At 36.6% G+C, this 22,279-nt stretch overlaps 1 protein-coding gene across 1 annotated transcript in view; it reads left to right on the top strand.

Moving 5' to 3' along the window:
* TXNL1 (thioredoxin like 1) overlaps positions 1-20,824 on the top strand; it is a 35,176-nt gene extending 14,352 nt beyond the window's left edge. Inside the window, exons 4-8 of the mRNA XM_002828239.6 lie at positions 5,544-5,666; positions 7,364-7,433; positions 9,091-9,263; positions 12,559-12,663; positions 20,590-20,824. Of these exons, the coding sequence (XP_002828285.1) occupies positions 5,544-5,666; positions 7,364-7,433; positions 9,091-9,263; positions 12,559-12,663; positions 20,590-20,619 (501 nt within the window). The 3' untranslated portion in view covers positions 20,620-20,824. The remainder of the gene's footprint in view (positions 1-5,543; positions 5,667-7,363; positions 7,434-9,090; positions 9,264-12,558; positions 12,664-20,589) is intronic.
* The last annotated feature ends 1,455 nt before the right edge of the window (positions 20,825-22,279 follow it).

The following is a 22,279-nucleotide window of genomic DNA, read 5'->3' as shown; positions in this document are numbered from 1 at the left end:
GAATCTAAAGGATAGTGTGTGGAAACTGCAGAGTATGAATAGTTAGAATGCAGCGTTTTTAATTTGAGAGCTATTCAAGAAGGAAGCAAAATTTGGAAGTAGCACTTCATGGTATTAGATTTGCTTATACAAATAGGTAAATCCTGTATACTAAGAGATATATATAGTTTTTAATTTCTCTGGTTACAAAGTTACTGCACTGGCAGATCAAAGAATGAATTTTAAAAAAGTTACCTCAAGTTAAAGTTAATATCTTTTTTTTTTTTGAGGCGGAGTCCCTCTGTCACCCAGGCTGGAGTGCAGTGGCATGATCTCAGCTCACTGCAACCTCCGCCTCCAGGGTTCAAGCTATTCTCCTGCCTCAGCCTCCCCAGTAGCTGGGATTATAGGCACCCGCCACCATGCCCAGCTAATTTTTGTATTTTTAGTAGAGACGAGGTTTCACCATGTTGGCCAGGCTGGTCTCGAACTCCTGACCTCAGGTGATCCACCTGCCTCGGCCTCCCAAAGTGTTGGGATTACTGGCGTGAGCCACTGCACCTAGCCAAAGCTAATATCTTAAACAAGGTATATCAGGCATACTAAAGCAGATCTGTGTCATGGAGCTATAGGTCCTCCCTGTAAGTCTAAATTCATGCCGAATGAAGAGATGCTATAGTCCAAAAAAAATGAGAGATTCTTTGTGTATGGGTGTGTAGTAGGAGATTGTAAGGGTGTCAGAAAGCATCAATAATGTGATACCAGCATTAATTTAGGGAAGTACAATTACTATTTCTTTAAAATAGACCTGTAATTTGAAATTGTAATGTCCAATTAGGAAGTATGAACATATCGTTTATGTCAGGGTTGTTACATCTTTTGGACAGTTTTGGAAATCATTTAACTTGTAAACCATTGTGTTTATATCTTTGTATTTTTTTTCCCTTTATTACTAAGGGTGTTTGCATTAAAAAGTCTTAGGAGCACCGCAGTCTTGTTGCCTAGCTACAGGCATACTTCTTTACACATCCGCTGTGGTATGAGTGTTTTGGCCTCAGATGGGAAATAGGCAGGAAAAAATGAAGTTTTAAGAAATAAAAATTTAGTTTTTGTGCAAACGTTATGGATAAAATATGAAAAGCTGTTATTTTTAAATGTCCCTTTCTTTCTGTCAGGTGTCAATCAAGACATTAAAGTTTTGAACTATTTAGGTCTTACAGGGTTATTCAGTATTTAAAATTGGTAATCTTATATAACAGTGATACCATTATAACTCCCACGAAATTTAATATTGATACAATATTTCTAATTATCCTACAGTTAACTTTTCTTAATTATCCCCAAAATATTCTTTATGGCTGTTTCCCACCATTTAGGATCAAATCAAGGATCATGCATTGCATTTAAGTTGTCCTAATTAATGTTTTTTAGTCTAGAAACTTTTCTCTGCCTTTTTTTTCTGTCATGGTTTTCCATTTTGAAAGTCTAAACCAGTGCTGGTCTAGTAATATGGTAGCCACTAGGCACACTTGTCTGTTGAACGTTTTGTTATATGACTAGTGCAACTGAGGAACTTAATTTTTAATTTTATCTAATTTTAATTAATTTTAAATTGCCACATGTGGCTAATGAGTGTCATATTGAACAGCATGGGTCTAGGCTATCTGTTTTATTTAATTAATTTTTTTTTTTTTTTGAGATGGAGTTTCACACTTTTGCCTAGGCTGGAGTGAAGTGGCACGATCTGCAACCTCCACTGTCCCCCTGGCCCCTGACGCCCGGTTGAAGCGATTCTCCTGCCTCGGGCTCCCAAGTAGTTGGGATTATAGGTGCCCACCACCACACCCAGCTACTTTTTGTATTTTTAGTAGAGAGGGGGTTTCACCATGTTGGCCAGGCTGGTCTCAAACTCCTGACCTCAGGTGATCCACCTGCCTCAGCCTCCCAAAGTGCTAGGATTACACGTGTGAGCCACCGCATCCAGCTAGGTTATCTGTTTTATAGACTGTTGGGTATTCTGGATTCACCTGATTATTTTCCCATGATTGGCATGTTGATTATAAAGGTAGCAACGTTTATTTCTCATTGCAGGTTTTCAGAATATGTCAGTTTCCAGTTACGTCAAATATGCAATGTAATAATGCCAGTTTGTCCCAGACAGTTTGTATAACAAAATACTTTAATGCAGCCCTTTAAATATGTTTTGTGGGCTGGGCATGCAGTGGCTCACGCCTGTAATCCCAGCACTTTGGGAGGCCGAGGCGGGCGGATCACCTGAGGTCAAGAGTTCAAGACCAGCCTGGCCAACATCAGAAACCCCATCTCTACAAAAATACAAACATTAGCCAGGTGCGGTGGCACACTGCTGTAGTCCCAGCAACTCAGGAGGCTGAAGCAGGAGAAATGCAGGAGGTGGAGGTTGCATTGAGCCAAGATTGTGCCACTGCAACTCCAGCCTGGGCAACAGAGGGAGACTTTGTTTAAAAAAAAAATACGTATATATATAGATATGTTTTGTGTGCCCCACAATAAATAAAAATAAAAACTATTTAGAAGAATTTACCCACTTAGTTTATTTTTATCATTTAGGTATTGCAAATCTGACTGTAATGTTGTCTTAATCCTAGATATCATATTGAAGTGACATATAGATAGGATGGAAGACAAAAACATTTAAAAGATTTTGTCAAAACTGCCCTTTTAAGGCAAATGTTCATAATGCTCCGAATAATTCTGCTATAGTAAAACTTCTCTGTAGCCCTTTTTTCTTCCCTCCCCATCTTTTAAATTGGCTATACGTTACCCTGAGTAATACATTTACTATAACATTTTAGCTTTGAAAGCATTTAGGCTATTTTATCTATAACTAGAGATCTATACTAATGATTATTACCATTTTCATATTTACTTGTACAAAGTTTTCTTCAGTCTTTCAGAATTATGTATGTATGTATGTATTCGTATCTTTAAAAAACATAATGAAAACCCTTTGAGATAGAGAGGTGAACATGTGACTCATCTATAATACTTGGTAGACTTGAAAAGTAATCCTTGTTTGGGAGATGAAATGGACACTTTTCTGGAAAAATATACTTTTACCAAAATCAACTCTACTAGAAGTAGAACACCTAAATAGACCAGCACCATAGAGAAATAGAAGAAATAGTAGTAAAGATTTCTTCCATAAAGGCTTCTATGACTTTACAGGTAAATGTTTCCAAATCCGTATAAAGATCAGGTAATCTAGTGTTACTGTAACTACTTAAGATCTTAAGTAAAAATAAAACTTCTAAATTTATTTTTGAACTGGGACATTGATCTGATAATTTGACAAAGTATGCACCAAAAGAGAAAGCCACAGACCAGTTTCAATTATGAATATTGATGTAAAATTTTTAAATAAATGTTAGTAAACAAAATTCAATAATATCATCATGGGCTGGGCGTGGTGTCTCATGCCTGTAATCCCAGCACTTTGGGAGGCTGAGGTGGGCAGATCACTTGAGGCCAGGAGTTGGAGACCAGCCTGGCCAATGTGAAACCCCATCTCTACTAAAAATACAAAGAGTAGCCAGACATGGTGGCACACGCCTGTAATCCCAGCTACTCAGGAGACTGAAGCAGGAGAATCACTTGAACCCAGGAGGTGGAGGTTTCAGTGAGCCAAGATAACACCACTGTACTCCAGCCTGGGTGACAGAGTGAGAATGTCTCAAAAAAAAAAAATAATAATAATAACAAAATTGAGTTTTTTAAAAGAGTTGTTTATATTAGGAAGTTTACTTAATCTGTCACATTAATAGACCTAAGGAGAAAAATCATGATCTCCAAATATGCAGAAAAGGCATTTGACAAAATTTAAATACCCCTTTATTCCTAAAGCATTCAGTAAAATCTTAATAAGGGAACATTGGAAGCATTCCTACTAAAGTCAGAAATAAGACAAGCATGACCAACCGCTGTTAACTATGACGTGTGGGAGGTATGGAAGTGTTAGTTAATAAAGTATATAGAGATGGGCATGTGCTGACACCACAGGGAAGCAAACAGTAAAATCCAAAGTATTGAGAAATCTATAAGCTAAATGACTAGATTAAAAGAGATTTCAGAGACATATTAACCAAATATAATTTTTTTTTTTTTTTTTTTTTTGGAGACAGAGTCTTGCTCTGTCCCCAGGCTGGAGTGCAGTGGTGTGATCTCGGCTCACTGCAACCTCCGCCTCCCAGGTTCAAGAAGTTCTCCTGCCTCAGCTTCCCGAGTAGCTGGGATTACAGGTGCCCGCCACCATGCCTGACTAATTTTTGTATTTTTAGTAGAGACAGAGTTTCACCATGTTGGACAAGCTGGTCTCAAACTCCTGACCTCAGGCAATTCACCCGTCTCGGCCTCCTAAAATGCTGGGATTACAGGGGTGAGCCACCCCCACCCGGCCTCCAAATATAATGTTTATACTTTTTTTTTTTTTTTTTTTTTTTTGAGAAAGGTTCTTGCTCTGCTGCCTGGGCTGGAGTACAATGGCGCAATTTCAGCTCACTGCAGCCTTGATTTCCTGAGCTCAAGCCATCCTCCCAGCTCAGCCTCCCAATTAGTTGGGACTAAAGGCACATGCCACTGCACCCAGCTAATTTTTTTTTTTAAGTTTTTTAGAGACAAGGTCTCACTATGTTGCCTGGGCTGCTCTTGAACTCCTAAGCTCAAGCTGTCCACCCACCTCGGCCTCCCAAAGTGCTGGGATTAGAGGCATGAGCTATCATACCAGGCCTTTTTCTTTTTATCTCTATTATTGGCATATACTTTTTTGGATCTTTATTCTGAGTGTAACAATTCAAGTGTAAAATACTTATGAGACAGTGGAGGAAATTTGACCACTGATTTGATGGTGTTAAGGAATTATTGATTGTGATAATGATATTGAGAATGTTTTTTTTTAAGTTCTTATTGCTTAGAAATTCATACTGAAATGTTCATGAATGAAATGAAAAGATGCTTTTTTTTTCAAACTAATGAGGAGGAGAGTTAGGATGTAGTTGGAGGTGAAAGATGAGGCAAGAGTGGCCTTGAGTAGATGATTATTGCAGCTGGAGGTGGTGGATACATGGGATTTACTATATTATTATATTTTTGTCTGTTTGAAATTTTTCATGATAAAAACTTTAAGTCCTTATTTGCTACTCATCTTAAATTGGACATCTTCATAGATATAAAGAGTCCTTGGCCACTAGAAGAGGGAAATAGGCTTTCTTTGGATCTTACAGATATTTTAATTTGCATATTTTCTTCTGTAAAACACTTATTTTTTAAAGTATAAGTCAACATTTTATAATCTTAAAGACATCATTTCTGATATCTTAACAAGTAGGCTAAGCCTAGAGTTGGCTTTAATAATTGATGGTAGATCTCAGTCAGAAATGCAAATGAAAGGACTACTGTAAAAGTTTTATGAACTGTTTTAAAAGTGTTTTCTTTAAAATTGCCTAAAGAGAATCACAGATTTAAATTTTTTTTTAACATTTTTATACCTAATTCAAATATGTTGCCTAAAATCTTGCAATTTTTTTCAGATGGATTTAATGCCTTTTATTAACAAAGCTGGTTGTGAATGTCTTAATGAAAGTGATGAGCATGGATTTGACAACTGTTTACGAAAAGACACGACCTTCTTGGAATCTGACTGTGATGAACAGGTAATTGAGGGCTGAAGTTAAGCTTGTGGAGATTATCACTATTTATGCCTGCTCTTGTTTCTTGTTCCCATCTTGTGGCTTACATCTCTCCTTCCCAGATGATCACTTCTTCCTTTCATTTCTAAAGCTTTTAGTTTCTTTGACTTTTGTTTTTTGACCATACATACCCACCTTCTTTCTCTGTTCTTGTATGTGGGCTGCCAGGTGCACTAAGAAAAATTGCTGAACTCTTGGGTGGGACCCACTGCAGAATTGAGCTCTTACCACTGTTTGGTCTTTTTGTTCATCCTTAACCTGACTTCCATACCTTCTTCCCACCCAGATGAATTTGTATCTGAGAAATAGAGACTAATAAGATGAGCACTCCCTGTGTGGCTAACTCCTTTCTCCTAGATAGAAACCTGTATTATATTCCCTATGCTTCCCTGCCTTGCCCTTACCACAAAGTTAAGTTGGGTGTTACCACTTTGGTCAAGCTTTTTAAATCTTCATTTTGGCTGTTACTTTTCTCAGTTTACTTTCTCTTCCATTGTCTCTGATTTGTCCCATTCCAGTTCATCTTGTATATGGTAACAAAAGTTATTTTTCTAAAATATAAATTTGCATGTTTCCCTTCCTTAGAAGAGTAAAATGACTCTTCACTGGCTTTAGGAAGAGGCTGACTTGATCTATTTTTAACTTTCTCATCTCTTCTGCTCTTCACCTACAGTTCAGTTCCCTAATCATGTCATGCTTATTATTTTTTGATACACTATTATGGGTCAAGTATAAAAAGTATTGGTGTAACTAAAGGAAATAGCCTAGTTATTTTCTTAGGCAGATAAACCGCAACATGATTCTGAAATCATAAATCCAAACCCCATCTTTCCATGCTGTAACCACAGAGCCACCATGTTTTACAGCTTTGAGAGTATCATTCACATTGTGTTTCTTGTAAATGGTGCCCTAAAAATAATGTAATAATGCTAATCAGCAGGACTGGTTCAGGCTTCATGAAATTTTCCTGCCCAGGAAGTCTCCCAGGGTAGATGCATAGGTACGTACATCAAACACACTTTTGGCTGGAAAGAAGATTGAGCAAATGATCCAGAAGAGTTTCGGAGAGAGAAACATTCTGACAGTGTTTCATATTCCTCTTCCCTTATATGGCCTTCCAGATTCAGTCAGTGAAGTAAATGTAGAATGGAAGTTTGGAGGTTACTTCAGAGCTGTAAGAGCCCTATTCTCTTGAGTTTGGGATCAGAGTCCATTTCAGGGCTAGTCTCTGCATAACCTGTGTATTGCCTCTAAATCATCAAGTAATGTTGATAGATACTTGACAAATAAGCCATCGTAGAGCTGTGTGCTAAAATGTATAGTTTAAATTTTATTTTAATTTGAGAATTTTGTTTGGTTTGTTAGAAAGCAGGTTGCTTGCCAGTTTATAGCTTATAAGACCTTACATTCCTATGCATAGTTTTAGTATTTATTTGATTAATTTTTTCTTGTATTCCCTTATATATATAACTAATAGTAATATTTCTCAAATGTTATCTAATCAAGTGACTTTCAACTTGCTGATTTTTCATGTTATGTTGGTTTTGTTCAATGAATTAGGTTGGTTTTTTTTTTCTTGCCTGTTATTTTCATTCTGCTTCAGTAGTTTGTGTACTCAAGGTGTACAAGAGCCCTTTAAAATGAAACTCTTTTCTTCACAGCTGCTTATTACTGTGGCATTCAATCAACCTGTTAAGCTTTATTCCATGAAATTTCAAGGGCCAGATAATGGTGAGTAAAGGATAGCTTTTCTTTAAACTAACTTCTGCTTTGTAGAACTGTTAGCATAAAATTAAAACTTTTTATTAAATAGAGGTAGTTGTTTTTTTTTTCTTTTCTTTTTTTTTTTTTGAGACAGAGTCTTGTGCTATTGCCCAGGCTGGAGTGAGGTGGTGCAATCTTAGCTCACTGTAATCTCTGCCTCCTGGGTTCAAGTGATTCTCCCACCTCTGCCTCCCAAGTAGCTGGGACTGAGACTACAGGCAGGTGCCACCACGCCTGGCTAATTTTTGTATTTTTAGTACAGGATTTCACCATCTGTTGGCCAGGCTGTTCTTGAACTCCTGACCTCAACTGATCCACCCACCTCAGCCTCCCAGAGTGCTAAGATTACAGGCGTGAGCACCGTGCCTGGCTTGTTTTGGAACAAAGCAAGATATAAATGAATGAGTAAATAATGTGAGATTATTAGGTACTGAAAGTATGAAAGAAAGATAACTTAGTTATTTTTATACTTTTTCATTTTAAAATTTGTTTCCTTTTAATCTGAGAAGTGCTGAATCCTTTTTTCCAACTGTTCTAAAACTGTAGGTTCTGAGCAGTCATATTTTAGAATCAAAACTGAAAGATTTATTTCAAACCCCTTTTATTTTAAGTGAGAAAACTGAGGCTCCAGATATTCCTGTTTGTGCCCTATTAATAGTATCTTTTTTTATATCGATACATGTAAATATGATTGTGCAGACTTAGGATTTCTCTTCTTCTAAAATAAAGAATTTTCCTTTTTTACCCCCCCATTTTTTCTTTTTCTGTTAAGCTTTTTCTGAGGGCGAATAGGGGAATGGAGACTAGGGTTCTGATGTTTTTTTTTTTTTTTTTGATTGATTGGAAGAAATAGCCAAGGCCTTATTTAGAAGATAGCATTTTCTTATTTGTTCTGCTAAATTTTCATGTTAATAATTTTTTATTAATAAAATTGTACTTTTACTCTGAAATTACAAAGTATTTGTATAAGCAAATACTGTAGAAATGAGTCTTACTTTTCCTTCTTCAGACACAAAATATGGGTCTTAAATTGTGCCTTGAAGTTAAAGGGATTAAGGCATTCTATACATGGGACTTTACCACTTAGCACGTCCTAATCTAATCCCTAAAATGAAATTTGGCAATTTTTATTAATTTTCTTTTGGCTAAATGTTGTCACTGATAATGCTCTCCTCCAAAATAACTAAGTGTACCAAGTATTGGCAACTATAAGATCTAGCTCAAATGCTATTTCTTTTATGAAACTTTTTGTTAACCTGCATATATTGTCAGAATCTATTGTCACCTTCCTTGTACCTCCTCTCCTGTGGTATTTTATCATAGCATGTCTTTTGTAGTTGGGGGGCAGGGACTCGCTCTGTGTGTGTGTGTCTGTTTTAATCTTATATTCTTAATATTTACCACAATGTTAGCTAGGCCAAGAAGGAACCAGTAAATATGTATTGGAAAATAAAGGATTGGCTACCTGAATACTCAGACTTTTGTACAAGTTCTAATAATGGAGTTATTTGAAGTATATGTATATTGATTTGTGTGTGTCTGTGTATAGTGTGAGTGTAGTGGTAAAGGAAGTATAGTATATTTGAGGTTTTAAAACATTTCATTTTATTCTACGATTTTATAGGTCAGGGCCCTAAATATGTAAAAATTTTTATCAACCTACCCCGATCTATGGATTTTGAAGAGGCAGAAAGAAGTGAACCAACTCAAGCTCTGGAACTGACAGAGGATGATATTAAAGAAGATGGCATTGTTCCACTTCGTTATGTTAAGTTTCAGAATGTTAACAGTGTAACTGTAAGTAGTATTTCGTTCATATGTATTTAATAGGTTTGTGAGTAACAATACTACTTTCAGTATCCTAGGTTTTATCCACTCAGTTTGAAATGAGTAAAATGTATAATGGGATAAATTTTCTTCTTTTTAATTTATGTACCCTAAAGAGGAAGGACAGATTGATTTTTGAATATTTGTGGGGTTTTGTCAGTTATTTTATATATATGTATATGGTAAGTTTTGCTAGAAGTTTATTCTACAACTTTATACTAAAACTGAAGATATTTGTGCTTTATTCTTTATACCTGGTATAGTAGTGATGCGTTTGTAAAATCCTATTTACTTTTCTTGAATATGGAGTTTTTAAGTGTGGTGGTCATGATCTTAGTAAAAATGACTTTTTATTTATTTATTTTTTGAGATGGAGTCTCGCTGTGTTGCCCGGGCTGACTTGAACTCTTGGGCTCAAATAATCTTCCCACCTCAGCCTCCTGAGAAGCTGGGATTACAGGCATGCACCACTGCATCTGGCTTAAAAATGACTTTTTAAAAAGATAATACTACATTTTATAAGATGACCTAAGGTATATCTGAATTTTTTCTTCCTTTGAGGCAGGTTCTTGCTTTGTTGCCCAGGCTGGAGTACAGTGGCACGACCTTGGTTCAGTATAGCCCTGATCTACTGGGCTCAGGTGATCCTCCCTCAGCCTCCAGAGCAGTTGCAACCGCAGGCACGTGCCACCTCACCCAGCTAATTTTTTATTTTTGTAGATGAAGTCTTCCTGTGTGGCGCAGGCTCGTCTCAAACTCCTGGGCTCAAGCAGTCCTCCCACCTCAGCCTCCCAAAGTGCTGGGTTTATAGGCTTCAGCCACTACACCCAGCCTTTCTGAAGATTGACTAGTGCTTGAGATGATTTTAAGTGATATATTTTAGATGTCATTATTAAAGTGCCACTCTCAAGAATCAGCTACTTTTTAGCAGTTATTAATTGCTTTTAAAAAATTTAGCATTGAAACCTAGCTCACACTTCTCACCTACAATCATTTAGAGGAATGGGTAGGACAGTTAGAAAAGAATAGCAGAATACTTAGACAAAGAAAGTAGGAACCAGCACAGAGCCACTGAGAACGTCATGCCAAACTGGTACAGCTTGTTTGTTGTGATGGAATAATTCTATTTTTGTAAATTAGAAGAATGCTAAAGTATGTGTTCATTTAAGAATGTTTTTGAGAGTTTCACAGAATATACATAGCAGTAGTATGAAGAATTATAATTGGCTGGGTGTGGTGGCTCACTCCTGTAATCACAGTATTTTAGGAGGCCAAGATGGGCAGATTGCTTGAGCCCATGATTTTGAGACCAGCCTGGGCAACATGGTGAAACTCCATCTCTACAAAAACATACAAGAACTAGCTGGGCATGGTGGTACGCCTGTAGTCCCAGCTACTCTGGAGGATCATTTGAGCCTGGGAGATTGAGGCTTCAGTGAGCCGCAGTTGTGTCATTACACTCCAGTCTGGGTGACAAAAAAAAAAAAAAAAAGAATTATAATCAAGTTGAGTTTTAAGTATTAGAAATATCCTACCCAAATGAAATCAAAGAAAATGTTTATATTAAACTTAGTATACTCGTTATCAAATATTTTCTTGAAATAACATATGGCTGCCTATGAAAACAATAAAAACTGACCAATGAGTGGCATCTCAGAATGAAAGAAGTATGTTGTTTAAATCACGAGAGGCAGTTTTTAACTGGTCTTGGGGGTACGCTGGTAGTCCCAGCTACTTGGGAGGCTGAGGCAGGGGCATCACTTGCACTGAAGAATTCAGGACCAGCCTAGGTAACATAATGAGACCTTGTCTCAAAAAAGAGATAGGTGCAATATTTTAAAGTAGACAGCACCTAGAATATTGTGTTTTTAGAAATGGAGCAAATTTTAAAAATCCAATGTATGACAAAGGATCAATGAGTAAAGCTTTTAGTTTTTAACATGCTGAGGGGAGTTATTAAATATAGAGTCAAGCTTAAAAAAAAAATATGAGGCACATAGTATTGTTTTAGGAGCTGATTCCCAATACTATTTTTTCTTTTAATATTCTAGGAAATAGAATGGATACAGGAATATCAGAAAGAATATAACTTTAGAAATTTTCCTCAGTGAAAAACTACGATTTTAATAAAATTTCCAATGATAGTCTGTCCCATTGTAATTATAACTCTTAATACCCTTTCAACATTCTCTGTAAAGAATTTGATTGCTGGGCGCAGTGGCTCACACCTGTAATCCCAGCACTTTGGGAGGCTGAGGTGGGAGGATTGCCTGAGCTCAGAAGTTCGAGACCACCCTGGGCAACACGGTGAAACCCTGTCTCTACTAAATTACAAAAAAAAAAAAATTAGCCGGGCGTGGCGGCATGTGCCTGTAGTCCCAGCTCCTCAGGAGGCTGAGGCAGGAGACTTGCTTGAACCTGAAAGGTGGAGGTTCAGGTTGCAGTGAGCTGAGATGGCACCACTGCACCCCAGCCTGGGCGACAGAGCAAGACTCTGTTTCTTAAAAAAAAAAAAAAAAAATTAGCCAGGCGTGCTGGTGGTCTACTCGGGAGGCTGAGGCTGGAGAATCGTTTGAACCTGGGAGGCGGAGGTTGCAGTGAGTCGAGATCGTGCCATTGCACTCCAGCCTGGGCAACAGAGTGAGACTTCATCTCAAAAAATATATATAGAGAGAGAATTTAATTGTGACTCTGCCATACTATCACACCAAGTTATCATGAACTTGTATATATGGGTCTCTTGCCATGACATCTCTGGAGAAAGTAAGAATAGCAGGGCAAACAGCCCTATAATTAATAGTCCTATCCTATAGGAGTACTAGTCTTAATGTTATATAATTTTGATTAATTTTTTTTTTTTGAGCCAGAGTTTTGCTCTTGTTGCCCAGGCTGGAGTACAGTGGCACAATCTCGGCTCACTGCAACCTCCACCTTCCGGATTCAAGTGATTCTCCTGCCCCAGCCTCCCAAGTAGCTAGGATTACAGGTGCCGGTCACCACACCTGGTTAATTTTTTTGTATTTTTAGTAGAGATGGGGTTTTGCCACGGTGGCCAGGTTGGTCTCGAACTCCTGACCTCAGGTGATCTGCCCGCCTCAGCCTCCCAAAGTGCTGGGATTACAGACGTGAGCCACCGCACCCAGCCTAGATTAATTTTTACAAAGAATGGAGAATATTTGTATTAGTAATTTAAGGAAATTGATTAAACTTAAAGCATGTTTGTGAAGAAGGATTGTAATTATAAATGCAAACTTTTTTTTGGTAGATATTTGTTCAGTCGAATCAAGGTGAAGAGGAAACAACAAGAATTTCATATTTTACTTTTATTGGTACTCCAGTCCAGGCAACAAATATGAATGACTTCAAACGAGTAAGTTTGCTTAAATGATGCTTCGGGATAGTAAAAATATAATTTTAATGGAATAATTTCATGTATCTCAACTGTCACACTTTCTTTTAACGAAATAATTCAAAATTATATCATGTCATGAAATTTTACAAGGCTAAACTAGGATAGAAAGTTCTCCTAACTATATTTTTAGATATCCAACAAAGTAATCTTTAATAAAAAATGATGTCTTAACTGATAAAAGAGTCTTTTAATGAATGACATCAACGTAAGGGTAAAAATAATAGCTTGGTTATAGAAAGTGGTTAGTAATAATGGAAAAATGAAAGTAAAATCATTTGAAAGCAGTTGTGAGAATTAAATAACTTAGTTGATAGTAAGATTCTGGTGATTATTTCTGATGAAATTTTAAATTACTTGAATAATTTTATTTAAAAAAAATGGACTGAGTTTTAATATACTGACATGTTAACTTTCCAAACCATGTTTGTATGCTGAAATAGCACATTTCATGAAATAATAGTAAACAGGCAAGTTTTCTGAAGTATTTTTATATATCTTTATGTGTGTGCATATAATTTTCTTTTGAAAAGACACAATTATAAGGTTTGTAAAGAATTAATAGGGTACATGGGACCTTTGTTAATCCAGATTAATTCCTTCTGTACGTTACTGGAACAACTTCTAATGGGCAACAGTTCCCTAGCGTCACTCTTAAATATACAGCCAGAGATCATCAAAGTGCTACTGAGAGCTTTATCAGTACAGAGCGTTAGTTGCTATATATTCAGTTTAAACATGGCAGCACAGAATACATAGGTATCCCACTGTCTCTAATGATTGCATCTGGCAGGCAGTCTAGAACTTGAGGAAGAGTTTCCTTAGGCCTGGCAATTCCTAGATGAAGAGGCTCCCAACAGACCCTTGTTGTGGAATTGAAGATGGAGAACATCTTGAGCACTCTCATTCTTTTTGGTGGCATCTACAGATCTGACTTTAATTCAATTATAGAAAAATGTATTAGATTGCATAACAGAGGATGATCTTACAAAATTGTATGCTGTTTTTACCAAATTGCAAACCTGGACAATAGGTATTTTAACTGGTTATTTTCCAATTACTATTTTCCTGTCTCATAGCGTGATTACCTTTTGGGGACCACAGGAATAATTATGTACTTTAGAGCTGTTATGTCTAGATGTTTCACATATGTATTATGACAGGTCAGAAGAAGCAGAGATTAAGCATCTACATTTTTACGATATGAAATATGTTTTATTAGGAAAATGTGTGAGCAACAAAGACGTCTTGGCTGCCTGCTTTGCCTTTTTGAATTAGATGCCATTGGACTTGGCTTTAAGTGTGCCTTGTGTGGTTTGTTCTTAGCTTAGTTTTTTATAAGATCTGTTACTATAAATCTTATTATTTTTTCATATCATTCATTCATTTGGCTGTAGTTTCCTGTTTCTCACCTCAGTTTATGCTGTTTGATTTTCATTTTTTTCTGTAACCACCATTCTATCTTGTTTATCTTCTTACCAGCTAGCCATTCAGTTAAAGTTTCTCTAATTTGCATGAATAATCATCCATCTATCCACCTCCACCTCGTGTTTAACATCCCCCTCACATCCCTTCTAGCCTAGTATTTTCTCTTTTCTGACTGTCAAACTACCTTTTTGGGGGCTGTCTTTAGGATAGCAAAGGTGTAAGACCTTTTTTGTTTGAGAGTATTTGTGCTTGTTTTATAACAGCCATTTATTCATTTGATTTTTTTTAACTGTAAATTACCATATGGTAGCAGTTCTCAAGCTTTTTGATCTCAGGACCTCTTTATATTATTAAATACTATTGAAGGCCAAAAAGAACTTTTGTTTATGTGGGCTATATTTATCTGATATTTGCCATTTGGAAGTTAAAAGTGGAAAATATAAAAAATATTTGTAAATAATGAACACATGTTAACAAATATTTTTAAATTAAAAATAAGCATATTTTCTAAAAGAAAAACCAATTTGGTAAGAAGAGCATTGATTCAGAATTTTATCTGTTTTTTTTTTTTTTTTTTTTTTTTGAGACAGGGTTTTGTTCTGTCACCCATGCTGCAGTGCAGAGGCACAGTTATGGCTTACTGCAACCTCAAACTCCTGGGCTCAAGTGATCCTCCAGCCTCAGCCTCATGAGTAGCTGGGACTATAGGCGTGCGCCACCACACTTGGCTAATGTTTTATTTTTGTGTGGGGACAGGGTCTTACTATATTGCCCAGGCTTCTCTGTTTACGAGCCTTATAGCGTCCTTTCCTTCTCATATCTGCTTCTGCATTCAGTCAGCTTTCCTGTCACACATCATATAGCCCCTGGAAAACTCCCCTGGATACTTGTGAAGAGAATGAGAGTCTAAAAGGCAAAAAAGGATTTAGCATTATGAAAATAGTGTTGACCTCCGAGGGTCTTGGAGACCACACTTTGAGAACTGCTACAAGAATAATTTGAATACCATAATCTACTCCCTTGTTGGTGTTCTGGGCTTCTTAGCCCCTTTCTTTTAATGTTTAATAAATTTTAGTTGATTAAGTGATTTTCTTAGGTATATTAATATTACATTTTCTTGTAATATTTCCGAATGACATTTGCACTGTAGTTACTTTTTGTCTTTTAGGGTTATTCTTTAAAAGTAAGCTAGTATTTCATTGTTTTTATATTGTACAAAGCAACAACTTCAATGTAGTTAAAAAAAGAAAAAGAGGGTTTACATGTAACTGAAATTGGCCAGCTTAGTCCTTGTACAGATAGATTTGCTTATTAAAAATTATAATTGAGTTTGGTTCTCATTGAAGGAAATAATGTGTGGTATGGTATCTTTTGTCCCTGTTGTACGATGCTAGTACAATAGTCTCTCCTTATCCGTCGGGGCGGGGGGATATGTTCTTAGACCCCCAGTGGATGCCTGGAACCACAGACACTAACAAACCCTATACATACTGTGTATTTTCCTATACAGACGGTTGCCAACTTATGATGGTTCAAGTTTACAATAGTGCAAAATTGATAATGCATTCAGTAGAAACCATACTCTTAAGTGTGGGGCAATTAAGCATTTTTGACTTACAATATTTTCACCTTACAATGGGTTTACTTATTTTTATATTTTTGAGATGGAGTTTCACTCTTGTCACCCAGGCTGTAGTGCAATGGTGCGATCTCAGCTCACTGCAACCTCCGCCTCCCAGGTTCAAGCGATTCTCCTGCCTCAGCCTTCCGAGTAGCTAGGATTACAGGCGCCTGCCACCATACCCGGCTAATTTTTGTATTTTTAGTAGAGATGGGGTTTCACCATGTTGGCCAGGCTGGTCTCCAACTCCTGACCTCACTGCCTGCCTTGGTCTCCCAAAGTACTGGGATTAGAGGCATGAGCAACCGTGCCTGGTCTTTACAATGGGTTTAATCGGGATATATTACCCCATCGGAAGTTGAGGAGCATCTGTACATATATACATACCGCTGATAATGTTTAATGTATAAATTAGGCACAGTAAGAGATTTAACAACAAAGCCAGAGCATAGTGGCTCATGCCTATAATCCCATCACTTCCGGAGGCCAAGGCAAGAAGATCACTTAAACCCAGGAGTTCAGGACCAGCTGGCAAACGTAGTAAGACTCCATCTCTATTTAAAAAAAAAAAATTACCCATGCAAGGCGGTGGATACACCTGTAGTCCCAGCTACTTAGGAGGCCAAGGTGGGAAGATCACTTGAGCCCAGGAGTTCCAGACCACCCTGATAAACATAGTAAGATTCCATCTCTATAAGAATACACACACACACACACACACACACACACACAATTACCCAGGCAAGGTGGTGGGCACACCTGTAGTTCCAGCTACCTGGGAGGCTGAGTGGGAAGATCACTTGAACCCTGGAGTTCAAGGCTGCAGCGAGCTAGGATCACGCCACTACACTCCAGCCTGGGTGACAGAGCAAGACCCCATATCAAAAGGAAAGAAAAATAAAAAAGATTAACACTAACTAATAATAAAATAGAGCAATTACAACAATATACTGTGGTTAAAAGTTAACACGGTTATGGTCTCTCCCACGCTTGCTCTTTCTCTCAGTGTCTCAAAATATCTTATTGTACTGCACCATAGGCAGTTGAAACTGCAGAAAGTGAAAGCATGGATAAGGAGGGACTGCTCTTCAGTCATGATCTCTGTCTACAGCAAGTTTATATTCTTGTAGATAATGGACAAACATAGGGAAAGTTAATCCAAATTAATCAAAGCTTAGTTCAAGGGTCTCTTTGTCCACAGAGTATTCTCAGACGTTATCAGCTAGGTGACTTTTCCTTTTCCCCCAACGACTGGGAAAGTCTGAGAATACTTTGTGAAGAAAGAGGGCCTTGAACTAAGTTTTGAGAGTAGAATTTGGACAGTTCAACAGGCAGCTATGGGCACCCTTGATAGAATGGAAAAGTAGGGACCTGGACATGAGATTAGGAAGGTGGAGGATTCGTTCAAGGACAAGTCACATATGGCGTGTCTTTTCTTTTACTCATTTGCTCAGTCTGAATTAGTATATACATAGTAATTAGAATTGAAATTTTTTTCTTTTTTTTGAGATGGAGTCTTGCTCTGTTGTCCAGGCTGGAGTGCAGTGGCACGATCTCGGCTCACTGCAAGCTCTGCCTCCCGAGTTCACGACATTCTCCTGCCTCAGCCTCTGTAGCAGCTGGGACTACAGGTGCCCGCTGCTACGCCTGGCTAATTTTTTTGTGTACTTAGTAGAGACGGGGTTTCACCATGTTAGCCAGGATGGTCTCGATCTCCTGACCTCGTGATCCACCCGCCTGGGCCTCCCAAAGTGCTGAGATTACAGGCGTGAGCCACCATGCCTGGCCTAGAATTGAAAATTTTGAAATAGATTTGGCATATATTTTATAGGCACAGGGAGGAAAATTTTGATGACCTCTGTGTAGTGAAGGGCGCTATATAAAATGGCTTAATGAATAATAAAGTAGATCAGATGTTTAGCATTTTCAGTTTATATTTTTATCTTGTGTGAGCTGTTTCTAGATAATTTCAGTTTTCAGTATGTCACTGACTTCTTATGTCACTAAGATATCTGACAAGCTAAGGTAATGCTGTTGAATCTCCAATGTGGATAGAAATCTTAGACAACCTTTCATGCTATTACAACTTTTAAGGTTAGACTTTTAAGGTTTGACAGACTAGAATACCCCTTCCACCTGTCTGTTTTTGGCTCTTGTAGGCATCATGCACAGATTATAATCTATACTTTGGCTGTTTTTTGTTGTCAATGGATTTTTTGTGTTGCAGCACGAAAAGCTTGCCATTGCCATCTTAATTGGAAGTAGACGTTTTTGCTAAAATACGCTCTTTATATGGATTGCTTTATTTTAATACAGAATTTTTAATTACAATTTTATAAAAATACAAAAATGAGAAAATTATAGGGGCTTCTGCTTCTTAGGAAATGAGGTGCATGTGAAAACATTTTTATCACTATAATAAAAATAGACTTTTCTAAACTGGCCATTCACCGTATCAGCTATTTTTGTAACATTTCTGTCTGTTTATTTTTCAGCTTTTTTAATCCAACTCAAATGAACTAAAAACAGAAGATATTTTAAAATGAAGTAATATAAAGATTGACCTTGTCTCACTCTACTCCCCTCCTTGCTTCTCTGCTCATCTAGCACCTGTCTGCTCTCACCCTTCCCATGTTCTCGCCATTGTTGGTGCAAGATTTCTACAGCTTCTGTCATCTGGATCAGCCTTGTTACCTAGGTTTCCTCAACCATCTCTTTCTTCAGATCTCATCCTAGTTGTGTTTCTTAATTGGCCTTTTATTTTGTTTTGGCTTTTGTTTTGGGCTTGCAACTAGGTGCTTTAATTTTTTACGATACCATGTTGCTCACTAGCCTTTTTATTTTTTTTACTCTCTACTGTTTCATATTTAATTTTGTATTACATTTTGAGGTGTAACATCACAATAAACTTAAATTGTTATAAAATGTTTTAGATTTAACTAGTTGAATAGTTTTAATCCATTCTAAACTTTAAATTTTATTTCCTAGGAACTATAGAATTCTTTTGGAAATCAAATATAGCAGTTGCATCAAGTTCTTTTATGTTTGTGCTAGTTTAATATATTGATTACATTTCAGTTGAGGGGTGTTGGTTTTCTTTTCCTCGTTGGAATGTTAGCCCCAAAGTCCTTTTGATGATTGATTGGGGCATGTCCTCTGCTTTTGCCCAAGTGAGCTCAAAACCAGTTGAAGGACTTATGGACTGAATATTAGGTTGGGTTAACATATTAATATAGAAGATCAATGGACTCTTTACTGAATAAATATTTTTTACACCTAATTTTTATGTACCTAAATTTTGATTTGTCTGAGGTGTAATATAAAGACTTAAGAATGAATAAAAGAGCTTTACGTTTGGGATGACAATCCATGTTGGAATGTTGAATTTCTTCTTTTTTACAGAAAATACACATTGGCAAGTTGAGAGTTATCAACCTGTGAAACAGTATGCAGATTTGTGTCTTCCGTATCACATCTGCTAGAAGTTTAATTTTTAATATTTGTTTTTGTTTTCTTTTGCTTAATCTAATAGCTTTGTGTTTTGTGTTTCCCAAGTAATACAATGATCAATAATGCTCTCAGTGTTTATCAGCAAAAAATTTACTTGTCATAGAGATAATGCCACTTCCCCTTCTAGTGGCTCTTAAAACCTGAATTTCTTACTCTTATCCACATTCTTTTGTATGAAACTGCCTTTTTATCATCTTGCTACCTTGTGAGCTTTCTAACATGGTGTCTTTGGACCAAAGGCGAGTTATTTTAAGGTACTAGAAGTGAGTTTTCTTAGGGTGGGAAAAACATTTCTAGGCTTGTGTGATTGGGATTTCAATGGAAAGCTTTCAGGTCTCTCATGAATGATGTTGACCCAGCTATGTTATATTTTAGACCAGACATGTACTGATGACCTTTATGAGTTTTGCTGGTATAGATACTGCCATTTAGAATAGAATCAATGTAAAATATGAAAATTAAATTTATAAATCTACACAGAAATCTTTCTACACAAACATACATTCAGTATTTTGCATGTAGGTTTCTTTCGAGGCATTTTTGCCCTAAGAATACATTATCTAATGATAAACTGTAAGTTTTAGGTACATTTCTCAATTAGAACAAAGTTTTCAAACTCTCCTGCAGAGAATTTGTTTTCTAGATTTGTTGGTAGAGAACAAATTTTTATTCTTCACATTTTTATGCTGCCACATATATACCAACCAGAATGTTTTTTATAACCCTCCAGTAGAGGATTTTTCTAATCATTGACAGAAACAAGGTTTATTCATTTCATTTTCAATAGTACTTTTACAGTAACCAGGATTTTTTTCTTAAACCAGAAAAAATTAGTCACTTTTAATCTGTTTTCATTGCATGTCAATGTATTGAGGGGGAAAGTCTGGAAATTTGCTATATTGGGCATGAAGGACATGAGTTTAGCATACCCTTCTAATTCCAGATTCTTTTGTGATTGCCATTTGATTTCTAACTATCTAAAAATAGTATGTCGAATATGTTTTACTCATATAGCATCATTTTTTAAATTAACTTCTCTAAACTTTCAACCTTGTTTTTAAAAATTGCTATTTTTTAAAAAAAAAAAGAACAAAAAACTGTGTGAAACCAGAAATAGCCTGCATGTGTTTTATTTTTAATTCCTTGTGGCTGGGATTGGAGGGGAGGTCACAGTTTGCTTCAACAGTGAAAATACATTGCATGCCAGAAAAGATCCAAGGATAAAAATTAATACCAAGGTTTTAAACTGATTACTATATTAGTATTTTTTAATAACTCATATTTAAAATCAGTAGGATGTACATATAAACTTATTTTTGTTTTTCTAGGTAGTTGGCAAAAAAGGAGAAAGCCATTAAGGTACAAAAGACACTGGACAACCATACTGCAATCAGATCTACAGCTCCTGGATAATTGCTTGATTCTTGCCAGAGACTGTCAATGTTTCATTCATTGCCATTATCAATAAATCATTGCTTTTGTTCAGATGGTATCACTAGTGTTGCCATTGTAATCTTGACACATGCAATTGTAAATAAAAGTCACCACTTTTGCCAAGCTTAATTTTTGTCATTCTAAATCAGTATTTTCTCTTTCCATGTATTTGAAAACTGGTTAACTTCTGATTTTAGAAGAGACTTAAGTGTCTGGTGGTATATTGATTGAAAGCCAGTTTCTTTAGAAAAGGAGAAACTGTTCTAGGGAATTAAGAAGTACATGTGTACACATTCATAGCAAGTTATTTTGATAAGTGAACCTGGAACAGCTAACCATGTTAAAGCATTACTGCATTTTTATTAAAGGACATTTGGATATCTGAGCTATAGAAATTACTCAAATTATAAATTAGAAGAAATAAACAGGTTTAATGGGATTTAGCTACTCTTACCTAAAACTTAGCTCATGGGTCCACAAATTCTTTCTTGGTATATATCAAGATTTTAATCTCTTCTGGTAAACTTTAAAATTTGAGTCACCCCTTTTTTTTTTTTTTAACTAATAGAAGAATGTGGAAATCAGACAGTTGGGGAAAAAATACAGCACAGTGAATTCAGAAAACAGGAATTGGTCAGGTGCGGTGGCTAATGCCTGTAATCCCAGTACTTTGGGAGGCTGAGGCGGGCGAATCACCTGAGGTCAGGAGTTCGAGTCCAGCTTGGCCAACATGGTGAAACCTCGTCTCTACTAAAAATACAAAAATTAGCCAGGCATGGTGGCAGGTGTCTGTAATCCCAGCTACTTGGGAGGCTGAGACAGGAGAATCGGCTGAACCCAGGAGGCAGAGGTTGCAGTGAGCTGAGATTGCGCCATTGCGCCCCAGCCTGAGCGACAAGAGCAAAACTCCGTCTCCAAAAAAAAAAGGAATTATTACCCTTAATCAAGTATATTATCTGAACTACCAAAACGTGCAGTGTAAATATACAGAGAACATGATTTAAGGTTGAAAATGAGGTGTCCAAATAGAAATGTTTAAAAGGTCTTTCACAAAAGGCTGGTAAAATATCTATTCATTACCTTTTTTATCTTAAAATTGTAATCTAAAAAGTATCGGTAGATTTAATTTTAAAATTTCTGAGTATTTTGAAAACTTTAAAGAGTACATAAGACTGTAAAATTGTGATTCAGTTAAACATTTGAGGGCATTCTTGTCTAGGAATATGGTAGAGATACCATTTGCCTTTGTGAGAGCAGTGTGTTTATACTTGTTTATGAAAAAATTCTACAGAAGTTTTAGTGTTGAAAGAGTCCTTTTCTGAAACCCAAGTGTCATCAAATAGTTTAGTTCATTTGTATATGGGCACATTAAGTGGTCTGTGATGATGATCTTAACACTCCTTAAATAGACCATCTCAGATTAATCGCATCTGAAATTAAGGATACATTAATATGCAGGGTTTTGGTTTACAGTTTTGTACACTTAACCTTTCTGAGTAATTGTTAAAGTGCCTCATCCTGAGTATTGCTGACCTTTTCCTATTTATACTTGATAGTTTGAAAACCCAGTGAAAGAAATTTCAT

The sequence above is a fragment of the Pongo abelii genome, chromosome 17 (assembly GCF_028885655.2).
Source record: "Pongo abelii isolate AG06213 chromosome 17, NHGRI_mPonAbe1-v2.0_pri, whole genome shotgun sequence".
NCBI lineage: Eukaryota > Metazoa > Chordata > Mammalia > Primates > Hominidae > Pongo > Pongo abelii.
Note: the sequence above shows the minus strand (reverse complement) of the source record. Positions and strands in the feature narration are given on the sequence as shown.